At 38.1% G+C, this 25,273-nt stretch overlaps 2 protein-coding genes across 3 annotated transcripts in view; both read left to right on the forward strand.

The window, feature by feature from the left end:
• The window catches only part of rnf150a (ring finger protein 150a), a 76,326-nt gene that overhangs the window by 21,721 nt on the left and 29,332 nt on the right, over positions 1-25,273 (forward strand). For both annotated transcript variants that reach the window (XM_006629506.3, XM_015344617.2), the window contains exon 2: positions 20,202-20,452. In XM_006629506.3, coding sequence (XP_006629569.2) covers positions 20,202-20,452 — 251 coding nt within the window. The remainder of the gene's footprint in view (positions 1-20,201; positions 20,453-25,273) is intronic.
• On the forward strand, positions 3,343-13,340 carry LOC138241175 (uncharacterized). The gene is made up of 2 exons (XM_069194036.1): positions 3,343-3,458; positions 12,488-13,340. The coding sequence occupies exons 1-2, from the start codon at positions 3,343-3,345 to the stop codon at positions 13,338-13,340; spliced, it is 969 nt and encodes a 322-aa protein (XP_069050137.1).

Raw genomic sequence — 25,273 nt, forward strand, 5'->3', positions numbered from 1 at the left:
GGCTTTTACCAGTCATTGCCTCTTAATAATCATCAGCTGATAGCTGATATGTGGTGAGCGTACTGTTGCACTTTTGCAGCTATTGTATCATCCAGTTGGGGCTGCACATTGGTGGTGGTGGTGGAGGAGATCCCCATTACCTGTAAAGTGCATTGAGTTGAGTGTCCAGAAAAGTGCTGTGTAAGTGTAACAATTTATTATCATTTAAGGATACTGCTACAGAAGCAAACCTGCCAGGAAGAGAACACAAGTGTATCTTGCCAACAGAGGTGATTTGAATTTTACCAACTTCAATTCTCATTCATATATCACCATGTCTTATGTTCTGATGAAATAAAACGTGAACTTTGTGGCCATGTTCATCATCTTTGTGTTCGGCTTATAAAATGCGAAGCTGACTCCCTCACATTCTCCTACTCTCTCCCACACTGGGAAATATGTTGGGGGGGGGGCTCTGTAATGTTTTGGTGTTGTTTTGCATGTATGGGTCCTGGAGCCCTGGTTAAAGTAGAGGGAATTAAAACGTACCCAAACATTTTGGCCAAACACTTGGTGCCCTCTGCCAAGAATCTCAAGCTTGGATGAAAATAAACATTCCACTGCAAGACAGTGATCCAAAGCACAATTCCAAATCGCCAAAGAAATGGCTAATTAGCTGACTCAGTCTGTAGACCTCAGCCCAGCCAGTCACATATTTAGTGTTTGAACTCAAGGAGGAGGTTCTCAAACAGAAACCAAGGGTCTGAATGACATGGAGTACTTCTGCCTGGAGGAATGATCAGAAATCCCCCCTCAGAAATACTAGAACCTCACAGCACACTACAAGAGGTGTCTTGTCAGTTACATCCATGCCAGAGGAAGATTTACAAAATAGGGATATGAATAAATGTGACCCTTATACTTTTTTATTATTTCATAATTTTGACAAATTTGATTTTGCTTTGTGCAGTGGAATTACAGTTATTTATTTTTTCATACAGTTTTTCATGATTTCAGTGTCACACATTGGGTAAAGTCTAAATCTTTTTTTGTTCCTCGATGGGGGGCATGACTAAATCTAAATATTACTAAATACAATAAGTATTTATAATATGATGAATGGGTCTTGAAAGTTGTTTCTGATTTTCCCGATTGAACAGTTTCTGGAAGGGTGCTGTGTGATTAATAGAGAGCTGGTGACAGGCTGTGTTAACAGACTGTGTCTGGGGCACAGTGCCCCCCTGGGCCACAGAAGCCCCATTGTGCTGCCAAAGGTGCTCCTTGACAGAGACTGTAAAATGAGGTCACTTCTGCTGTGTTTATTGAAGATCCCAGGGCATCTTCCAGCGAAGAACCGTCTTATGTCTTGTGCTTCTCGTCAGTTTACATGCTTGGAGTTAATTAATAATAATAATTTTAATACACTTTATTTTATATAGCGCCTTAATGTCCTGGCAAATTAAGCCAAAAACCTTTCCACAGCATTTTAAACTAAATTTAAAAGCACATTTTTTAAAGCAAGATCTTTCACCTGGTCCACTTCTGCAGCCTAATCAAAACAGACATGTAACTAGCCATGAGTCCGAATGAATTTGTATCACAGTGTAGTATGTAAACACTAGAGCTACAGGTACATACTTAATAGCTACAGACCTTTCTGAATTTCGCAGCACTATCTTTGATAATATTTTACTTAAACTGGATTTTTGTAGAACTAATGCTTGTTTCAGAATGCTTTGTTTAGTATAGAAAATGTCTATGTAGTATTACTAAGAATCAAAGTGCTTCAATGAATCAGGTAGCATTGGATTTTTTTCTGGATTAAGGTTATTACTTTTCATTGACAACACTGGAATATAGGGATTTTTCCCCAGATTGTCCGAGCTGTAAAATGTCAATCCTGATAAAACATAATGCCTACATATTACATTGAAAAGGACATTTATTTATTTAAAAAATCATGTTGGTTGACCATCGACAAGTTTTAATGCATGTTTTTGTTGTTACCATTTCAAAAGACTCAGTTTACTCCGTAATACTCCATTTAATTTCAATACTCCAACTTCATTTTAGGAGTAAACAATTTTAGATATTGTTAGGAATGCCAGACTTTTTTATAGCTTGTACATTTTATTGGATGGGCATAGAATATAAGTAGATTCATTATACTGATTAATATGAATGATCAGCAAGGGGTTTATTGGCCACTGTTGAAAGCAAGACAAGTTGTACATCTGTGATTAAATGGTTTATTCCAGGATGCAGCACACAAGAAGTGGAGTTCCGTAGTGACTAGACACTCCTGTCCAGGTCATCACACTTGAACCTCAACAATGATTAGTCTGTTTCACACAACAATTCACATTTAAGTCAGCACATCTTCAACACACTCACAAGCATCTACCATATTGCCGGCACAAAACTATTATTCATCCCTTAAGAGTACTTAACTCGACAGTTGTTGAATCTACCTGATGTGTTGTTCCAACATACTGATGGCACAAACGTGACCTTATTCGCATGATAAAGGTTCTTTTCTGTGTTTTCTTGATTTTCATCAGGCTTGACACTTAACAAATTAAATTGCCTCCCCCGGTGTGTCCAGTCAGTTCTCTCACTACGGAGGTGATGTAGTGCTCGTGGACCAGTGAAGTTCACTGGAGTGTATGGTCAGTCATGAGTGGTCAGGTAAAGAAAATGAAATCTGTCACATTTAAACCGTATTGCTTAGGGTGGTAAAAGGCTGAGCAGGACAGACCAGACTTTCCTTTCCCTAGCAAGTCTACAGCTCCTCCTGGGGGATTCACAGGCTCTCCCAAGCCAGATGAGATACAGCCCTTCCAGCATGTGTAGGGTATATCCCATTGTCTGTACCCTGCCGGCCATGCCCAGTACATCTCCAATGGGAGGTGCCCAGGGGGCATTCTCAACAAATTTCCAAACCATCTCCACTGGCTCCTCTCAGTTCAGAAGAACAGTGACTAATCCAAGATTCTCCTAGATGGCAAACATCCTAATCCTGTAACAGAGTGTAAGCCGAAGAGCCCTACAGATAAACCTCATTTACACTGCTTGTACCCGTGATCCAGCTCCTCCTGCATTTCCTGCTGGATCTCATCCACCCCTGCAGCCCTACCGCTACGGATCTGTTTGATCACCGCAGTGACCTCAGCCACAGAAATAGACCCAGTCCCACCAGAGGCTCCCACATTAGCCTCCTGAAAGATGGGTGTGTCTTCTGGATTCAGAAGTTCGTCAGTGTGCTCCATCCTAGCGCTAAACAATATCCCCAGTTAAGGTCCTGCTCATGTCTGTCACCCGACTGGAATTGCACCCAACCCCCGTTCTTTCGTCTTGCACACAATGAGCCCCACAGTGGCTCCATGTAACCATTTCGGGCTGAGCCTGGTGGGGTTGCGCTGCTATCCCAGCCACGGGGTGCTTGCCGGAAAGCACCGCTCCCAGGCCTGGCTCCAGGAGTGAGTCCCAGTGCCCTGATCCAGGCAGGGTTCAGTAACGGAGACGTCAAGGGAGAATAGTATATTATTGTCTGGCCTTTCACCTTAGACCAGTTTGCCATGGATAACCCAACCAGGAGTCTAAGGAGGACTTAGTCCTAGTTAGACTAAAGGTAGTAAAGATGTTGTTAAGAACACTGTAGTTATTCCCCTATGGGTGTTTAATGAGTGCTATTGTGTTTGACCTTTTCAGTTTGATAGCAATCGAATGTGATTTGTGGCAACCTTGCAAGTCAGTGCCCTCCACAGTACTTCTCTCTCAAGTACCTCTTTCCAAAGCCCTGTAGATGACAGGCTAATTATTCTTTCTAAAATAAAGAGGCGCTTATCGTTTCCTTCCATTTGTAGTAGCACCCCTTGTCCTGTGCTGATTAGGACTTGATTAACCTTTGATTTTTTTTTATCTCATCCCTTGATTAATCAAATCCCGACTTTGAATAGGTTTGTCTGAAAACATTTAACTGATATCTTTTCTTTTAAAAAAGACATTTCTTATTTGGAGTAACCAGCAGAGATTCAACTACACTGCCTAAAAGGGATTACTCTGCCTCTTCAGTTGATGAAAGCGATTCTTCAGAGACCAGCTGTAATTCACTGAGCTGTGATTGTTAAATCTGCCCCAATAATTAAATAATCAATAAAGCATTTTGCAGGAGAGGGATGCTTGTTGCAGACCTGATGAAAATGTGAATAAAATATAAAGGGATCATTCTCCTCCTTTGGTGTAGAGAAGCAAAAGGCACCGATGCCTTGAATGAGCTTTAAAAAGCCCAGGGCATGTTGCCCATGTATATTCACTCTTTATAATTTCACAAAGTGTTTCAGATGATCAAATCTGTTAATATATTGAATCTGTGCTGTTAGTTCTTTTTCTTGTAAGCTAATGGAAAAGTCATGCTGCTAACAATACACTGCTGTTACTAATATCACCTCCACCTCTACTAAAATAACGTATTGAATTTAATTCCTTTGTATTGCTTACACTATGGGATGTTAATTGTAACATATTTTAATTTCTGGTAATTAAATGGTATGAAGATGGACTGAAAGGAAAAATGATTAATTGTACAGTATAAGTTTGTGGAGATTCCAGGGTACATTTTTCTTATGAGGATTTGGACTTTGTTAAAAAATAACACTTTGAGAAGATCCTTGGCCCAAAGAATTTTCAGTATGGAATTAACCTCTGCTTGTACCCCAACAAAAACAATTTCTTTGTAGCTTACCCAACTATATAAAACTATTTTTATGTTGTCACATCAGTGTTTTTTCGTACTTTTGTTTTTTCCCTTTCACAAAGTCAGGAATGTTTCAATTACTCTGTTATAAAAGAGTTTGATGAAATGTTATGTATCAGCTCACATCAACTCACATTTTTAACATTTTATTTGCTGCATCTTTCAGTAACAGAAATTTTAGTACACACAGATAGCCAAGACTTTGAGTACCCAGTACATCTGGCCTTTATTAATAAAGTATCATAAGCCTCCATACCGTATTTAACCAGTCACCTTCATTTCCAAGATAAATGTATTAATTAAATGTGACAAAGGAGACCATTTATTCTCACTCTTATATAAATCTGGATATTTTGTGGTGAATTTTTAAAAATGTCTTTATTGAAGTAATTTTAATTATAATTATGTAACATAAGTATGACTTTAATGTTAAATCATCTAGAGAGCAGTTCAGTCATTTTTGAAGCCCTTCTGTGTAATAGGGATGATTTTGGTTAAATTGTTCAAATCTATGTTTAGATGAACATGTGTAATTTTTAGAAAAGCATAATAATGAGCTAATAAAATGTAGAACATATAGTGTTACTTTTTTAATAGGTGCACTTTGGAGTATTAGAACTAGATTTTTTAAAAATACAGATCTCAATATTAAAGATACAGAATGGAATGGGAATGGAGGAACAAGACATAACTATTCTCTTAAAGGAAAGATTCACTTATATAACTACAATTTTAAGAAGGGCAGTGTTTTCTTTTTTTTCTATTATCGTGATCTCATTACATTCAGTAACTGCTTATCTAGTTGAGGGTCGCCTGTCCTGGGATGCACCAGTCCATCACAGAATACACACACCAGGGCCAATTATTCTAGAAGCCAATTAACGTACCAGACTTTGGACTGTGGGAGGACCCCAGAGCAACCAGTGGGAATCCACCCAAACACAGGGAGAACATGCAGACTCCATGCAGACAGCACCCCAGGAATTGAACCCAGAGCCCCCAGCACTGCGAGGCAGCAATGCTAACCACTGTGCCAGCCCTCTGTCCAGATATTGACCATTATAATCCAAGGTTATAAGTATTTAAAATGGGAGGTAAATTGTACAAAGAGTTAAATTTCCATTCATATTTTGTTAGACTGAAAATACAAAATCACAATTTTCTTTAAATCGAATATTTCAACAAAACAGAATTTTTGATTTCCCCTGAAGTAAACAAGAGTAACATCTTTGTCCATTCCTTGCAGCGAGCCCATTTATATTTGCTGCTGTAGTTGAGCAATTTCTGCTCTGGTTACATTATCACTTTGTACTTTAGGGAGCTGTTCAAGATATTACGCTTCACTCAGATGAACTTTGTCTGCAGTCTGGTTTGCTCTGGATATTTTTCTTGTAGACCAGCAGGGGTCTGGAAAGCTGCAATGATTGATTAAAGCTCGTGGGTTTTGTTCTGGGCTTTTTTTCTACAAAACAAAGTTAGTTTGTTTTAGAGAAGGGTTTAACAGACAGCAGTATTCAGGTCATATTAAAATACCAGAGCGGTAATAGTTCCTTCAGCTGTCAGTTGTACCAGAATTGTGACTGGATTAATTGCGTTTCCTAAACAAAAGTGTCCCCCTGTGTTTTTTTTGGTGATTGCAGAAGAGTGATTGCTGTAGAAGGGCTGAAACAAACACAGTAAAGCCAGTGTTGCATAAGATCTCATGTTTACTGTTGATATTTATCCCCAGATTAGTGCTGAGCTATCTTGTTTGCAGAGCATCCTGATTTGCCATGTACTATTTGATTCTACTCCAAAGGTTTGTGTAGTGTACTGGCATGCTCTAGAGCTCGAGAGAATCAGATATGTTGTTTTTCTGATACCCTTTCTAGTAAAGTACTGCACACAAAGAAATTTATACACTGAAGCAGTGGTGGGATGTGCTGAAACACATTTCATTGGCCTGCTCTGTTTTCTTACTGATGTGTTTCATTTCCATATGCATTTAACTTTGTCTTCTTCAATGTATTCTACCAAAAATATATCTCTGTATATATATTAAAGTGTTGTAATTTAACATCCTCTTTATAGATATAGATATATGATATATATATATGAATGTTAAATATAGAAGCATAAATTGTAAGGGTGCTTTCTGTTTATAGGAAAAACAGATCTGAACTATTTTACAACAAGAACAGTCCTGGTAAGAATGGTCTTGCGCCAGAAAGAACCGAGTTCTTACTGTACAGGTAGTTATGCTGGTGGCATACAGCCATTTTTGTTTATTTAAGAGTGTGATTTATCTGGCTTATGCGAGTAAACAGTGAGACCCTATCCAGAGCCTAAGGGCTCTGATTACCAACATCTTAAAGAGACTAATTGCAATCAGCCACATCAGATCAAGCAACAACTGGTATGTGATGCCCTCGGGTGCCCAGAGTTGCATGAGTGCAATCAGCTTGAATTTAATGGGTAACTTGCTGAAAGTACAGGTGTAATAGAATTCACATGAATGAGGAAATTCAAGTAAGTGTAATCTGACCATGGTGATGCTCAAGTTCCCAACCTTAGCTTGCTTATGTATCCTTGTGCGACAGGGAGGTCATTTTTGCCTTCTGCCATAAGACTGTGCAACGCATCCACCTTGTGTCTGGGCAGAGGCAACATTGACAGTGACCTGTTTCTGGACTGAACAGTAAACTGCTATATCTGTTCTTTTTCTTTTTCCTGTTTACAACCGTTTTTGTGCAATATATGCCAGGGACTTGAGCAATACATTTATATTTATATTGTGCAATATGACTTTTGTGTACTGTTCTGTTCTGGTTTGTTCTTTGTGTGTTCTGGACTGTGAGTAACTCCTCTTAGTGCACTTCTCACTGTACTGATTGTATTGTATGTATCGTATTAATATTATTGTATCATTCGTTGCATTGTTGCTGTGTTGTCTGTGTTAAGCTGCTGTTGCACTGCAATTTTCCTCACGGGATCAACAAAGTATCTATCTATCTAGATTTCACTACTGTAATCCCTTACTTACCAAAGTATCTTTGAAACTACTAAATAGGCTTCCGTATGTCCATAGTTCTGAGGCTTTTGTTCTTACTAAAAGTTCATTAACAGTCAACTCCGTTTCCTCAGAAAGCTGGCTTTCTGTGAAATTTAAGGTCCTTGTGCTTTTGTGTGAGGTATTAAATGGTCTAATTCCTGGTTATTTTAAGGACGTCTTCACTGCACTTGTTCAGTCCATCTCTTAATCTGAGATCTGCTTATTCAGGCCTTCTTACTCTTCTGAAAACTAGGCTCCAGAAAATGGGCACTACGGATTTCATTTGGTAAATTGACTGTGCTTTTCATTTTTTTTCCTCCATTACTTTACATCTGTTATGTGTAAAGTATATTACGGTATATTTTTCTTTGTATACATATAATGCTTTAAGTTTCTTTAAAAGTATTCATGAACAAAACTAGAGGTATTATTGGTTCATTAAATACAAATGGCTAGCATTTTTTCAAATTGTGTTTTCTTTTGCATCGTGATTGTGTCTTTGAAGACTGGACTAGATTTTCTTTATTTTGGCATTTTTGAAACCTTTATTGGACCAAGCATATGTAATTGCGCTTTTAATACCATGTAAACCCATGTGTGTTTCAAAAAGTTGTTTTATAGTTTTTAAAGTGGAACTGCAGCGCTATTTTTATATTTTGGGAATCAGCATCGATGAGTGCATTTCAGGCCACAATGAAAGTAAAAGGGTGAAAAAATATGTGAAATCTCCAATTTCCATCACAAAATAGACTAAATGTCCAGGAATGCATAGCGCCATATTAAAGTTAATGTCTGTGTTTCAGAATGAGGCAGCAAAACAATGAAGTGATGTCTACTATGTGATGGAGCCAGTTCACAAGAAGGCTTGTGTATACATCTTCTTTAATCCAATAGGAATATTGCTCTTGACTTCGAGACGATTTTTCCTTCAAATACTACTTACACATTAACTCTGCATGCAGATCACATTGCACAACCTGTACTTATTCGCTTGTACATCACATTACTGCTTCAAGGGCCGTTTCACTTTGCAATTTTTGCAAACTCCTTGCCTGAAGCTACATTGTTACTATACAGTACTTTCAGAAAGATCATGATTTTGTGCTTAATTCAGAGTTTGTGAATACTGTCAATTATTTTATTTTGTTACCGAGATTTAATTACCTTTCTAAGAAATTGGGACACCAGTTCCCCTTTATTTTATTCATCCGAAAGAAAAATCTCTTCACTGTCACTTTATTTGTGGTCTTCTCTCTAGGAATTAAGGCAGTTATTAAAGAGAAAAAAAATATTTTTGGAAAGCATAATTGTTAAACATAAGGGTCTGGAATCTGAGATAGAAAGTATTGTAGATTATTCTACAGTAATGTCACTATGTATGAATGAACTTATTTAATTTTAACAAAACTAAGAATTAGTGCTTATTGTATTGCCTTTTCTTTCACAAATTTCCACATTTGCTGTAAAGTGTGATGTTTAAATAGAACAGTAAGCTAAGTGGAATGGTCATGCTTGAAATAAGAGTTTAGAAATGAATGTAATCAACAGAATATATTTCAGTGCATCATGTTTTATTTAGAAGCTGCAGTCACACTCTTCTCTTCAGCATCTTGATAACCTACATCTTTTTCTATGGATTGTGAGTTACTTTCTCCAAGTCTCCAGCATAAATTCTTCCAGTATTACTTTATGGTATGTACTGTTGCTTTAGTGAGTATTGTTTTAAGGTAATTCAGATCAGAACACTCTGACAAACTAAAGCTTTTTTCCTAGGCATTAAAAAGCCACTTTCCTTGAAATGTTTCCAATATTGTCAGATCATGTTTATTTTTTCTTCTCTTTTCTCATGAGCAAGACCTATCACTTTTGAAGCCCTTGAAGCTCTACCCTTTGCCAGTGTGCTGTGAATTGCATTCAAAATAGCTCCTAAGAGCCTTACAGATCAGCTGCAGCATAGCCTCCAGACTGAGGTTAAAGATCCAGGAGAGGAGGCATTGCTTCAATTTACAGATTGCTCTGACTTTCTTTCTGAGTTCTCCTGGCTTTCATTTTGCTTTGACTGTTTTCCCCTTTGGCTTGTTGCTAAAGTCGGGGTGAAGCTCATGTCACTTTGTCTCGTATCCATTTTGCTGTTTAGGACCAGTCTGTATTTATCACATCTTGACTCTTATTTTAAGATAGTTGTGGTCAGAGCATGCAACTTTTAACTGAGAATACATTTCAGGGGGAAAATGAATGAACATTTTTTATTCAAGTAAATCTTTTTTTCAAGTAGATTAAATAAATAGATTTGATTTAATCTTTTATTCAAGTGTAATAGTCAAGTAAATTGGCAATTGCTGTTTTTTTTCACTAATGTGATTGACAGAGTGTTTCTGTGTAATGCTAATTTCTGCATGATTTGGGTTAAATATTTAAAATCATAATGAAGAATGTAAACGAATGGTTTATGCTGCTGAGTGAATGAAAGATTACGGATTGCACAGTGGCCTCACGGCTGTCAGTCCTGGATTCCATTCTAGCCTGGACCAGATCTGGACCAGATTGTGTTGGGAGTTTGCGAGTTCCCCTGATGTTCATGTGGGTTTCTCCAGGGGTTCCATTTTCCTTCCGCCTTCCAGAGATGCGCCGGCTAGGTTACTCGGTATCTCTGAAGTGGTCTTCTCTTTTTGAGCGTGTGTATCTGCGACCTGTACTGGGCTGGCGGCATGTCCAGGGCGTAGTCTCTCCTTGAGGCCCTGTGCTCCTGGGACCGGATCCCACCTTTACCAGGGAGCAGCCACTGCCTTGCACAGAGGAGTTCCATTCTTCAGAGCCTCATTTGGGAACCGAACGAAAACCAGAGCCCAAGGAGATCAAACAACGTTTAGGTGCGTAAGGTGTTAACCGCTCACTGATGTAGTCAGGAGCCAAACCACTCAAGCCGTGAAAGGTGAGCCTGAAATCCACAGGAAGCCAGTGCAAGGAAGCAAAAGCAAGATATCTATACCCATGGATTTTCTATATCAAAGTCCTGCTCCGATCTGTTAATAACCTGTTAAAGACATGCAGGTACCAGCAAGCACTGTTTTACGCTAATCATGTCTGGAAAAGATTAAAGCATGTGTTAGATTTTCTGCATCACATTAGGAGAGATGTGAAGGATCAACGAGCACTTCTGCATTGCATTGTGAATATGAGCTTCAATTGCAAGGTTTAGATGAAAAATGACACCAAGATTCCTGACCTAAACACAGACCGTCGGTAATAAAAATCGGTAATAAAAAGGTTAGCATATTTCCAGGTCGATATTTATATTTAAAGGTTGATAAGAAGGCCAGTCACTCAACTTTTGGTCTTATCACAGTTCATAATTAGAAAGTTTAACATCATCTATGCAGTGTCACAAGGGAGAAAGTGCTTGATTAAAGTCAGTTCTTTTACAAACATACATTTGTGTATCGGCAGCACAGAACTTTAGACATAGTTACGAAGAATCTGATCCAGTTACAAATTATATGTTGCGGTCAGCTTTTCTCTTGCGGTCAGACATTTGGCAGGGTCATACCCTAGATTCCGGATGTTGCAGTCCAGAAAATCCACCTTCTGCCGGGGGCTTTTAATAGCCTGGCAGAAGAGTGTTTGACCTCTTGCTTCTTGAGACACTCTTGTGCTCAGTTTGGGCCTTACCCTTCAGCTAATAGAAATAGTCAATAGAGAAACCTTCCGTTCCTTACATGCTGGTGGCCTGTGAATTATTGCCCACACTTTTTTTCATTGCCCATAGATACTAAAAAGAATGTAACCAGCAATAGAGATCCAAGGAACAGATTTGTCAGGGAGGAAAAGCTTTGAGTAATTTGTATTCTGTCAGATAAGGTTTAAACCAAGACAAAGCAGGTCCAGAAAACCAGTAAGTCATTTAGCAAGATGTAGTATGATCAGCAGTGAGGTCCAGCAGGACCAGAATTAAAAAGCTGGAGTCTACAGTCATCAGTACATCATCGGTAACCTTGTCAAGAGCTGCTTGTATCAGTCTCAAACAGATTAAAGTGGCTCAAACAACATATTTGCAGATAAGTGAGCCTGTAACTAAAGGAAAAACAACTCCTCATAGACATTTTGCTAAAACTGGTGAGTTGGATATCAGCCAGTAATGACTGAGCAGGCTGGAGTCTGAAGTTCTGCTTTAACACCATCCTGAGGCCGGTCAGACCAACTTTGTAGAGAAGGAACTATGCCTGCTTTGAGCAAATTTGTTTTCTGTCAGTTAGATAAGATGTAATCTTTTATAACTTGAATTTGTCTTTTTGCATAACACTTTCATATATTGAAGGCTACTATTCACATTCATCTCTTAGAGAGGTGAGCTCTGTCCAGAGTCCATCTTGATTCTGTGGTCCAGTGTCATTAATCACTTAAAATGTTACCTTCCTCCTCTTTGAACCCCCGATTCAGATTTCATAGGCTTTTTCTACTGGTGGAACTTTCAAATTATGACAGTTTGTCTAGGGTTAAATCACAAGAACGCAGACTTGGTTCATTCAAGGTATTTGTAGATGGGCTTGTAAATGGACAATAACAGCCCATGCTAAATCTTTGTCCGATATTGTAAATTAGATATTGGCCGATAATTGCTATGTAGGCTTCAGATTTGTAATAGAAGGATAATGATTGCAGGTTTAAATGCCAAGTGAACAGTTTCAGATCTTGATTATTCATCAATAATAATATGGCCTCAGCTTTCATTTTTACGCTGACGATACTCAAATATACATCCATACCAAACCCGACACTGACGTGGCTGTCTCTATCCTATCTAATTGCATCTCTGACATAAAAATTTGGATGACTCAAAACTTCCTTCATCTTAACTGTGACAAGACTGAAGTCATGCTTATTGGTACCCCCCATCAACTTCGTAAAGCCAGTCCTGTAACCCTGTCTGTAGATGGCTCTGTACTTGAGCTTCAATCAAAATTGAAAAACCTTGGGGTTATATTCGATTCTGGCTTAACATTCGACCCACATGTACAGCATACTGTCAAAACATCTTTTTTTCACCTTAGAAATATCGCAAGACTACGCCCTATGCTATCATTAACTGTGGCTGAAAAGCTGATCAACATATTTGTATTCTCTCGAATTGACTACTGCAATGCTCTGCTCCCTGGTGTATCTAAATCTACTCTGAACAAGCTGCAGTATGTCCAAAATTCAGCAGCCAGAATTCTGACCAGGTCCAGTACAAGTGTTCACATTACTCCTATCCTGGAGTCCTTGCACTGGCTTCCGGTCAAATTCCGCGTAGACTTTAAAATCCTCATGCTCACCTACAAGGCTTTACATGGCTTGGCACCTCAATACCTGTCTGAACTTTTATCGCCCTACTCCCCACCTCGCAACCTCCGCTCTTCAAATTCTGCCCTCCTTACTGTCCCCCAAGCCCGTCTACATTGTATGGGCGACAGGGCCTTCTCCTGCTATGCCCCCAAGCTCTGGAACTCTTTACCCAAGGATATTAGAGAGTCACCTTCTCTAAACTCCTTCAAATCCAGACTCAAAACTTTCTTCTTCAGCAAAGCCTTTACTTAACTGGTCCCATTCTTCACCCCTCTGCTCTTCTTAATACCATCTTCCACGGTCTCCTCTATTGTTATTGTTGTATTGTTGTAACTATAATTATGTCCTGTCTTGTGAAATTTTCTTATTTATTGTTGTAGTCTTCTTATTTATTGTTATTGTCATCCTGTAAAGCGCTTTGAGAAGCCACCTTTAAAGGCGCTATATAAAATAAAGTTTATTATTATTATTATTATTATATGGTGGGTTTCATTTTGGTAATCTTGTCATATATTTATATATATGTTCCCAAATCAGGTTTTCTGACTGTATGTAATTAGTTATATATTTATATACATAATTAGTAGAATATACTGTAGACACACCAGTTATTATATTAAATTGTCATTATAGTACAATAATTGAATAATTATTGTACAGTAATTATTGCCTTGCATTCTTACTTGAGAATTTGATCAGCTACCACCAGATTCATTTGGTTTAGTTTCTCTTATTAATTGATGGATATGTAATTCTTTCATGCTAAATACTTAAATGACTAGCAGACTTTCATACAAATCAATGAGTGAATCCGTGAGTGAAACAATACAGCACTCTCCTTGAACATTTTGCACTGGCTTTGGAGATCAAAAGGATATTCCTGTGGAAAGAAATGTTGGAGCAGAACTGTTATGTTCTTTGTGCCCAAAGTACTAATCTTTTCCAAAAGGCAAGACAAAACCATTAGGTCGTGCTGCAGTAGCTGAGGCTGAGTCACTGGTTTGACGGTGACACATACGGGAGGGCCTACTTTTGACCCCCCAGTCAAAGATACCCCCACTGTCTGCTGATACTGAAGTCAGTGGGCTGTCATCACATACCTCACTGAGCATCAGAAATAGCCTGTATAGTTCAGAGCTGTAACAAGTGTTTTCTTCATCTTGACTGCAGCATCTAATGAATTGTAGTTGAAACATGAGATTAATGTAAAATATAAACGCCCAAATTCCTAAATGTACCTAAAAAGGCTTCTTTTTTGCTTTCAAGTTCTGTCTTTCCGTCTGACAGGGTGGATGGTGTCGGTGCAGACTTTACAGAGCCGACAGTCTCTGAGGTGGCTATCCAGATAATTCATAAGAGTGTTCACAGGTTTCTCTGAAAAATAAATTACCTGACTTTTGTTCTTTTTTATTAGGTATTAATTTTTCTGTTCATTATTGAACAGCTCTGTTATCGGGTTTACTTAACCACCTGACATATTTTCAATTAAAGTTCTGTATGTGAAAGGATTCTTACGTTTTTATATGCTTGAAGATTACGTGTTTGGCCTAGGCTGCTGTTGAATCCTTCATCTGTATTTTCTTTTTTGAAAACCTATTTCTTTATTCCATGAAAATACCTTAATATGTTAAATTAGAATAGTGCATGTAGTGAAATGTTACCCTTGGAAGGCAAAGTGTTGTTTTTTATTATCTTAAAAACAAAATGCTCTCTGCATCAGAGGACATCTTTGAGTGGAATGTTACCTCATCAATCTCTTCCAATAGTACTGTGCATTTCATTTGGATTAGTGAAAACCATCACGTAGCCTTGTTTCCAATAAACAATTCTGCCATTACTGATGGCTATTCCATTGATCCAGTGACCTCTTGGGACTACCTCCATGCTTTACAAATAATTCTGCAAATTCATTGAGTGTAAAATAATTTAAAAACTCAATATATGCAATATACATAATTCTTAAGAGCTTCAAATATTAGAGGCCCTGTTGAAGTCAACCAATAACTTCTGGTTAATTACCTCCTGCTTGATGTGTAACACTTACAACAACTCTGTTGGGGAACACCATGAAAACATTCAATTACATTAAATATAATGATTAAAAAACATTCACTTATACACCCAGTAAATACGTGCTCAATTTTGCTTAGGACTATCTGCTTTTAATTATCTGGATTTTTTTTTTTCGGTTTAAACCAAACACAGGCAGAGGAAGAGTTGCAAATAAGAAGAGGCCATTTGGCACATCTGACCCAGTTGGTTGTTTCCATTGGTTGTTTCCGATTCTCATACATCCTCAACCATTTCTTGTAAAACAATCTTCGGCATTGCGTTTAACAACTTGGCCGGCCTCTCACAACTCTTTGGGTGAAGCAGTGTCTCCTGTTCTGAGTTTTAAATGCACTTCCACACAGGCTTCTCTTGTCCCCTTTGTGTTGATTAACATTGAAAAGAAACTTCCTTGATAAAAAAAAATATATATTTTTCTGTCATCACTCTGTCCTTTATAGCCTTTGTTTATCTTTGTGTTCCACCCTGGAACGAGTGAACCAGTGAAGATTAAACTGAGCACATCCACATGTTTCTATTCACTTAATTATGGAGGTAACTGTAAAGGGCTTATGTGGCACTATACTGAATCTATCGTATTTTTATCATGTATTAATATACGCTCAAGAACAATATAGCAGTACAAATCCACAATTATTTGTAATCATGTGGTAAAACTACACCGTTGTCTTTTAGCACAATATTGTATCTCACACCCAATGTCGTGATTTAGTTCTAGTGTCTTAATTCCATTTAAAGTGAGTGGAGGGGTTTTTATAGCTTACCGAACTGGTGTGGTGGCAAAGAATTCGAGATGAAGACTCTGCTTTTGAAAATGTATATATGATCTCTTGTATTGAAACAATAATTCTTTAATCTTACTTGCCAGTCAGAGAAGTGCATTTATAGGTATTTCACAGCAAAAATAACCAATGCATGGTTCTAGGAATCCACAGCTGCCTTCTAGAGGTAAAGTGCACAGGAGCTTTTATGCGTTGATTATTAAGTCTTAAACAAGTCTGAATTCCTCTCTGCGATCTAAGACAGGAAAATTGTGTCAGCTTATTGTAGCTAAATGGACCAGTATTTTGAGCCAGAGATGAGCTGGCATTGCTTTCTAAAGCTTTTTGTGTGTTCTGCTGAGGAAAGTCTGACTTTTCAAGCAGTGCACGTCTGCTTTTCTGCTACATTCCTCATATGTGGCTAACCAAGGGTGCCTGTGGAGGTTCTGCAGAATTATTGTAATGTGCTTTATAGTTTGAGAGAAGTTTAGCTTTTTATGTAGAAACACCAAAACTATTATGAGATGAGGAATAACAGAAGGCCTTATGGATACTGAACTGTGACTGCTATATTTCAGTTGAGAACCCAGAACAATTTTTATCTGCATTTCCAGACATTTTTCTCCGTATCTCCGTATCTTGCTTGGGAAGACCTCTGAGGTTTGTGAATATATGCCTATCTATATCCTTGCCTGATTTACCACAGCTCTTTGTGTAGGTGTCCCTCCCCTGTGTCTGCTGCGGCCTGTGTCTAATGAGCTGTCATTGGCGTGCAGTTGGAGAGGTGGCTTTAGGCCCTCGTTCAGTGGTTTCCAAGGGGATCAGGCCCACTGTCTGCCTGCAGTGTTTAAATTTAGACTCAGAGCCACCGTCACAGACGCTTGGCACATTAGCTGTTCCCACCTGAGTCCCGCTGGCTGAAAGCAGAGGTGGATAAAATCAGATTTTTTTAAATTTAATCTTTTACATTTTTGGACTCTCTTTGCAACTGTGTTGTTAATAATTCTGACTAGGATATAACTCTCAAAAGACTGAAAAACTGGCATTCTGTTGCAAAGTGTTTCTTTAAAACCAGTGTGTGTTTATAGTGAAGAGTTGGAGCCCAAGGAATTATCTTGGCCATATTTTCATAGGTGGTGACTGCTGAGTTTAGTAAATTGTCTAAATCCCTCTGATATCTTTTATGAGAAATTCCCTGTTAAACTTTTGTTTCTGTTTTAGCCTTTTGCGGATGTGGTAAAAGAGAATACATTTAACTTGCTAGCCTGCCACAGAAAATCACATTACTGGGGTCTTGCAGGGCTGTTTTAGTCTTGGGACAAGTTTAACTGACCCTTGACCACAAAGGGGAAGGAGATGTTTCTGGATGAGAGCGCACAGTAAGTTCAGTATACTTGTGCTGCATGTTTGCTCCTAAAGTTCCTGGACTGCACAGGGAGGCCGCAGCGAGACTAGAATCTCATGTGGTGATAAAATAGAAACTGCATAATGCTATATCTTCTGATACAGATGCTTGCATTTAAACTCTGGTTTTCTAATCTGTATAATATAAGTAGATTGTAGATGTAGACTGAGGCTGTAACCACTCAGAAAACAGAATGTGAAAATGTGTTAAATATTAAAACTTCTACAGTGAAAAGTCTCTCAGGAGTGAGACTTTCTAAGTCTCCAGATGGACACTGCTGCTCTGGGTGATGTGGGTGAAGTTTAGGCAGACATGAATGGGATAGAAATGTACATACTGACACAATCCTTTAATTAAGATGAAAATCACTCTTACTACAGTTACTTGTAGCAGACCTTTCTTGCTATACTGTAGGGCCTCTCTGGGTTCAGTTAATGTATCAAGGCTGTACATCATAAGTGTACACGTACAGTACACCGTGTTCTGCATCCATTACACCAAGCCTCAGTAATCTACATAAAAAGGAAAATTGGACATAATTGCTTTCATGGTCATCTTTGAAGAACAGAAATTGTTCATTGGTAAGATCACTTCACATCTATCAGTTAACATCAGATTTAACACCCAACAACTGTATGTGCTACAGTATAATAACTAATTGGCAAGCTCTTTCTTGGAGAGTATCTAATGTTTCCATGTCTATTTCTTTCAGGTTACATTGTTAAAACACCTGCTCCTTCTTCATTTCTTTTAATTTTCCACTTAAAATACAAGTGGGTGTTAGAACGTATCGATTAACTTGTTCCAGCTGTGTTTGTCAATAGGAGTACAGATGTCATCAGATCCTGCAATAGCACCACACTGTCTGTGTAATGATAAAGAATGTGTTGCTACTTTAATGGCAACCCATTAGCCATTCAGCTCTGCCCACATCATAGCCTTCCTCTTTTTTCTTCCTTTGCAATGATTGGTGACAGTTTTTCATTGTGTAATTCATATATATTATTCAAACTGATAGTGAGTCATAGCACTTGCAAACATTAAATCTAATTATAATCAAGCTTTTTTCTGCTTTGCAAATAGTGTATATATTTAATTATCAATACTTTTTGGTTCATGACCATCTTAAAAATCAAAACATTAAGAAAAGTACTCAATTAGAAAATAGCATGTTCCAAGACAGGTCTGTGTCCAGCCTGAGAGATGAATGAGTGCTGATAGATGTTGTGACAAACATTGAAATGTTGAAGTGTCTTGTTTCCTTCGCTTTTTTGGTCTGGCTGGAAATCGTGCATATTTACGACAGAATGTTTGAAAGAAATACCCTAATTGTTTTTTATTATTGAAGTCATAATACGATTTCATCAGTTTGGGGAAACAGTTCGTAGCAAATACTTTGAAGGGTGGACGTTTCAACTATGTAAAAGTTCTTGTCTGAATTTTTAGAATGTATTAAGGATGTATTACCTTTTAAATTTATGAACTGTCTTGTGACTGTTTGCAGTAAGCTGGGCATACTGGCAGTGGAGGAAATGCAGTTATCAGATGTTCTCAGTCACAAGATTAGTGATATAACTGATAGATGGAGCCCAATCAACGGTTCCAAATTTAAAAAATCAAAATAAATTATAAAGCAAAATAAAAAGTAAACACAATTTGACTCTGCTACCAAGGCATTGCAAGAAGAGTGTGCGTCTTTAGTTATGTGCTTCTGAGTTCATTTAAAGTTTTATGTGGTGCAAAGTGACCCATTACACTAAATTGAAAGCTGTGAGATTTTGGGTTATATATAACGGGAATGTGTATATTTTGAATGAGATAAAAATGTCATTTTTAATAATGTTGTGAAATGAAATTAATTGAGAATGAAGGAAAGTAGAATGCTGTATACATAATATAAATTAATGCAGATAGTATGAGACACACAGGAGTCATATCTACATATTCCTGTACCTAGTAAGTGTTATCTGGATGCGAGGGGATGTGGTGAAGTAGTGGTTAGGGGGTTTCCTTGAAAAGCTCGCTGCTGTTGTGCCTGTGGGCAAGGTACTCTACTACTGGTCCAGTGCAGTTAGCTGTGCTAACGGTTACCAGTATTTGCTGAGACTCACTTGCCTTCGTCCAAACTGACTTACATTAGTACTCATTTTAGCCCATATATGTGCTTGAGGGTACAACATCTGTACCTCATCTGGAATGTGAACCCACAACCTTCCTCCTATGAATCCAGAATCCTCACCGCTGTTTCTCACTGCTGCTTATCTCACCACTTAGCACTTGGTCTCCCTTGTCCAGGCTGTGTGGAGAGTTTTCATGCTCTCTGCAGGTGTCTGCCTCTAAAAGAAGACTGGGGACTATTTCAGTGAGATCGATTAAGTCATGATTTGTTAAATGAAGTAATTAAGTACTGTAGTTGTTGGGGAACTCCCAAGGCCCTGAGTTTTCTCAACATTTTCCATAATTGATGAATGGCTTGCTAGCATTCCCATTCTTTAGACATAGGTGATTTAGGGTGACCTCAAAAACTAAATCGGGGCTCCCCAGGAGCAGGGTTTGAGAAATGAGGGCTTTCACAATGCAGAGACATAGAGGTTTAAAGAACACTCCTTATTGTACTCTAATGGGAGCAGTTGTATATAATGGAAATCTTGGAAGCTGAAAGACCTTTTAGTCATAACAGGCCATCCTGAACTGATAATGTGTCAACGACTGCTATAGAATTAATTGTATTCATATGGGTTCAGAGGGCTTGGATACCGGGTGTAGCACTTTGGTAATCAGTGCCAATGCAGTGGTTGCTTAATGTACCAAAGTAGTATCATACTGAAATGTTGTTTATGTCAGACTGAAGAAATGTTTCATTTATTTTCTCTCCAGGCACAGGAGACATTGTGGCCATTATGATTCCCGAGCCCAAAGGAAGGGAGATAATGTCCCTGCTGGAGAAGAACGTGACCGTGATGATGTACATTACAATCGGAACACGCAACCTGCAGAAATACGTCAGCCGGACCTCTGTAGTTTTTGTGTCCATTTCTTTCATAGTGCTCATGATCATCTCCCTAGCATGGCTTGTCTTCTACTACATTCAGAGGTTCAGATACGCCAATGCCCGGGACAGGAACCAGGTAGGAGAAGGATTCCCTTGTCTGAGCTCCACAGATTGCACAAGGCAAAGTACTGTGGAATGGCCTTGGAAACGCAAGTTGGTGTTATTTATAGTAGTGCACCCAGGAGAAAGTATCCCTGCGCTACTTTTGACATAAAGTGTGATGGCTAGAAAAATAGAATGATTTTGTTCAGACACTAAGCTTAAATATAAAATAAGATGTAGTTTTAGATGGTCGAGTTTCTAACATGTTGAAGATCTATGAACTTTTTTTAAGTTCTGCATCTTTACCTTTTTCCTATTTAGTGACCCCATTTAGCTTCCTGCATACACAAACACTTCCTTTATATCCTGTAAATGTCACGGAACAGATGTGCTGAAGGAGCGCACCAGAAGATCAGTGAAAGTACTGAGTCACACTGGCAGTATTACAAGTTGATTCGCCCACAGCTGCTCTACAAAGTGATTTCACCGGCATACCTGAGTGGCATTAGTAATCAGAGAATTAGTGATTCCTTAGCTTCTGTCATAATCATATCCAATGTAAGGAAGAGACATTTTAACACACTGCTGTCCGTTGCAACACTGCTTTTGTAATCTGTGTCTGGGATTCCCATGGTCACACACTGTGTGCCTTCAAAATGAGTCCTATCTTCTTGATTAGGGTAAATGTATTGAGTGAGTTGGATGTTTGTGTTTCATAATTCATATTGCACACTAATCAAGAACTTCTTATTCTAGTTTATTTTGGAGTCCTCCCATTAAATTATGTAAACCTTACCCTTTAATATTTTTAAATGTTGAAGTAGTGTATGTAAGTGCCAGACTTTTAATCAGTTTAAAATCTTGTATAGTTGATGGGTCACATTTTATTTAGTTTGCAACTGTTACATGATGTCTGCATGCTGATCTTATCACGAAACGTAAGTTCTATGCTGGCAAAAGACAAAATTGTAGGAACAGAGGGTTCAGAACTAAAACAACAGCGCTACTGTGTTTGTTCACAGCATTAACTGCACAAGCATGGCAAAACGTTTTAACTTTATGTGCAGTAATATTCTGGATGTCAGAGTGGAGTCTCCTACATTTTGCACTGGAGACTTTTTGGTGACTGCTTTTTCAGCAGTCATTTACGATTGTTTGCCACAATCCATGTTTTTTTTAAGTACACGTTGGTTATGGAAGACATGGAAGATTTCTCAACAGTCATGTATTCCAGAAGAAGCGTGTTTATGACTGCATCGTCATTATGTCTCACAACTGATTCCCTAGATGATGTATTTCATCTTTAGTGGAAGTGTTGCTTCTCTTAAAAAAAAAACTTAAGAATTATTTAAGCATTTAAGAAGATTCTTTAGTAAGTATTACTCAAATTAATTTAATTTAATAAATTCATTAACTTTTACCTACACAGCTAATTATACAGGACTCAAGGAAATTGGAGAGTGGAGAGTTATAATTATGGTGTTTTCCTGTCAGGAGATAAAATCCTTTGCTTCATTACTGTCACAGTATATTCTTAATCCCCTGTTTATCTTCAGGTTTTTTTGGTACAATTTTGCCAAGACATGAATTCATAAGATGTTATCTGGTTGCACAGCTCTCAGATTGATAGCACACCTCCATAATTAGATGTTAACAATCTTGTGTGTCCTGTTTCTTTTCATATTTTCTCAGGAATTAGTTACTTGAGGAACTTAATAAATGTATACGGATGAATCTCATGACGTTTGTTCTAAGTCTTTGATAGTGACAGGCCAAGGTTCCTTTCGAAAACAAACACAAACTTATGCTGTCTTTCAAAGCCAAACTTTTTAAAAAAATTATTCAGTATAATACCTTTCAGAAATAGAATGTCAGCATGTTTGTGCCTGGATAAAGTGCAAGATATTGGTCAAAAAATGTATTTGTTGTTCATTTAAACAGTATTAAAGAACTTTTAAATGGAGATTTAAATTTAAATGCTTTTGCTGTAATTTTAAAAATGAAAAGACTGTTGTTCCACATGTTTCCACCTTTTAGTAAGCCCTTCTTTTTTGTCTTTAAATACAGTACTGGGGGCTACAGATTCTCTTTTTCACAGTGGACAAGGCCAAGAGTGTTTCTCCCCTGACCACAACCAACAGCTTGTGAAGTATCATTTGAGAGAACCACTATTGAAATGTGTTAATTGTCAGTTAAGATTCTGTCCCTTTTCAGGTCTTTTTAGTTTTCAAGTTTGTTCAGAACCAGCCCCAACAACAAACCCATCTTCCGTCTGTATTAAATCACACCTCTGATCATTTTTCAGTTTGTCTGCAACACATCATGTGATGTTTTCAATATATGTTTTAATGTGGGTGTTTAATGTGTTATAAGTTATATGATGTATATTTAACATACAAGTATCAGAAGGATTTTTCTGACTTGCAGAATACTGGCTTCTGAATGAGCCATGTGTTTTCATTTCATACAGCTGCACCCATATAAATTAATTTCATGTGAATGCTCAGTTACGATCAAGCCTGCCTTTAGTTGTGGCACATGTTTTAAATGTGATGTAATATAAACTTTCTGTGCTATTAATGATGGAATACCATACAGCCTGACCAGGCAGTTTTAAAAAGGCTCATTTGTGCCCTTTCAGTTTTAAATTACTTCTAGCTGATGTACTGACGTAAAAGTACTTATGGCTTGATCTAGCTTTAATGGTTATTTATTTTGTGTTTGAGGTGCTGTATTATTCAATTACTGCTTTCTCATTAATGCAGCCTTCTGATCTTTAATTTGGGCAGGCTCTGACCCTATCCCCAAATATATTTGACCATAACCTGCACGGATGCAGACTACCTTTATTATATTGTTGAAACAAATATGTGATTTGAAGCACCCTTATCTTCAGGTCCCGAAAGAGGCATTCATTCTGATTCAGACTTTTATTTTTATTTTTCTCATGAAGCATTTGATTGACATTTAAAGATGACTCTTTAAATCATCAGATTCAAAATGCTGAATCTGTTCAGTTAATGCTGAATAGTATGATGTGGTCTCTTGTCCCTCAGGTTTACAGTACCTTATTGTTTTTAGGTGTATGTTTAGCAGAGCACCTCAAGAGCCATGTTTCTAGGAGGTTTGGATTCTCTTTATTAACTTCAGAAGTAAAGATAATTCAATTTTTTCAAGTATGGGGAGTCTCAACTCGCAAGCATGTAAAGTTTGATCAGTTCAGTTTGTCATATGCACAAATGCAATGAAATGCTTATTTGCATGTATGCTCCAATACAAAGACATTAATGAAACACCAAGAAACAAACACAGAACAGCAGCAGAAACAAGTTACGTAACATACAGTTTAAAAGAAAAACATCAGTGTGAGCCATTGGTAGGGGTAGAGTTCAGTAATCTGACAGCTTGTGGGAAGAACCTGTCTCTGAATTTGGAAGCTCCTGCCTTTATGCTTCTATAACGCTTAACAGAGGGGAGGGGGGAGAAAAATGAGAAACCAGGATGACTAGTATCCTTTGCGATACTTCCAGCCTTCCTGAGACATCGAGTTGTAAAAATGTATGAAGTAGAGGGGAGCTGTACTTCAATGATGGACTGAGCTGAAGTGATCACCTCCTTTAATGCCTTCCGGTCAGACAACGAGCTGCTGCCAAACCACACTGTAATATAATATAATGAGCACTCTCTCAGTAGCGCACCTGTAATATTTCTTAAGGACGGTTGAAGATACAGTAGACCAAATGTTGTCAACTGTCTGAGGAAATAAAGATGCTGTTGTGCCTTCGTTATAGCTCCAGTTACATGCTGAGACCATGTTAAATCATTGGTGATGAAGGTACTCAGAAACTTGAAGCTGCTAACCATCTCTTCAGCCAACCTGTTGAAGTGGATAGAGATGTGGTCCCTGCCCTGTGTTCTAAAATCAATGACCAGCTCTTTGGCTTTGCTTACATTGAGGGAGAGATTATTGTCAATGCACCACTCCAACAGGTTCCTGACCACATCCCTGTTCGCTGTCTCATCATTAGCAGTGATTCGGCCAATAACGGCAGTGTCATCAGCAGTAGTTGGTCCTACATTCATAATTTTTGTTGCTGGTTAGTTAGCGATACAAAAATATCATCAAGGTGTTTTGAAGTATGGCACTTATTACCACCATATTCACAGAATTTCTCAGTGTGATTTTCTGTTCACCCACAGCTGCCTCCTGTTTAGAGTCCTGAACCTGAAGCACAGAATTTGCACTTGTATTCCCTTCTTCTGAAGACTGAAGTAGTTTATTAAGTTGTGTTTGTCAGTTTTTATTGGAATGGTGAATTCTTTGATTAAACCTTGTTACATCACAATGTTTTTTCATGTAACCTTGTCACCTTTCCATTTTCCTCTTACTGAACTACAGTATTAGAAGTTTTGGGAGGCATTTTAACAGCTAAATAGCTGCAGTCTGAGGGCTTGCATTCCTGGAGGAGGATATTACTGCTGCTGTTTTTTAAAAATCTTAAACTTTCAATGTTTGAGAAATAATTTAAACATACAGTATGCTGTCATTTGAAGTATAAAGTAACAGCTATAACAACACAAAATCTGTAAATTACTGGTTCATTGTCATATATAAGTAGAGCCTCTAGTTTGTTAGCAGCACAGCTATATGATGAGGAGAAACATACAATGAGTTAATCAGTTTGTGCAACAACAGGATGTATGTGTGTGTGGGGTGGGCTGGGGGGGTTAAAAATGGATTGCTAAGCTTCTTTGCAAGAGTTCATGGAAAGAAGTGCATTTGTTTCACACATGCCATTGCAGATCCAGATTAACAAATGGTTTTGTAATAACAAGAACCAACAAAAGACTCATT

Source organism: Lepisosteus oculatus, chromosome 1 (genome assembly GCF_040954835.1).
Source record: "Lepisosteus oculatus isolate fLepOcu1 chromosome 1, fLepOcu1.hap2, whole genome shotgun sequence".
In the NCBI taxonomy this organism is placed as follows: domain Eukaryota; kingdom Metazoa; phylum Chordata; class Actinopteri; order Semionotiformes; family Lepisosteidae; genus Lepisosteus; species Lepisosteus oculatus.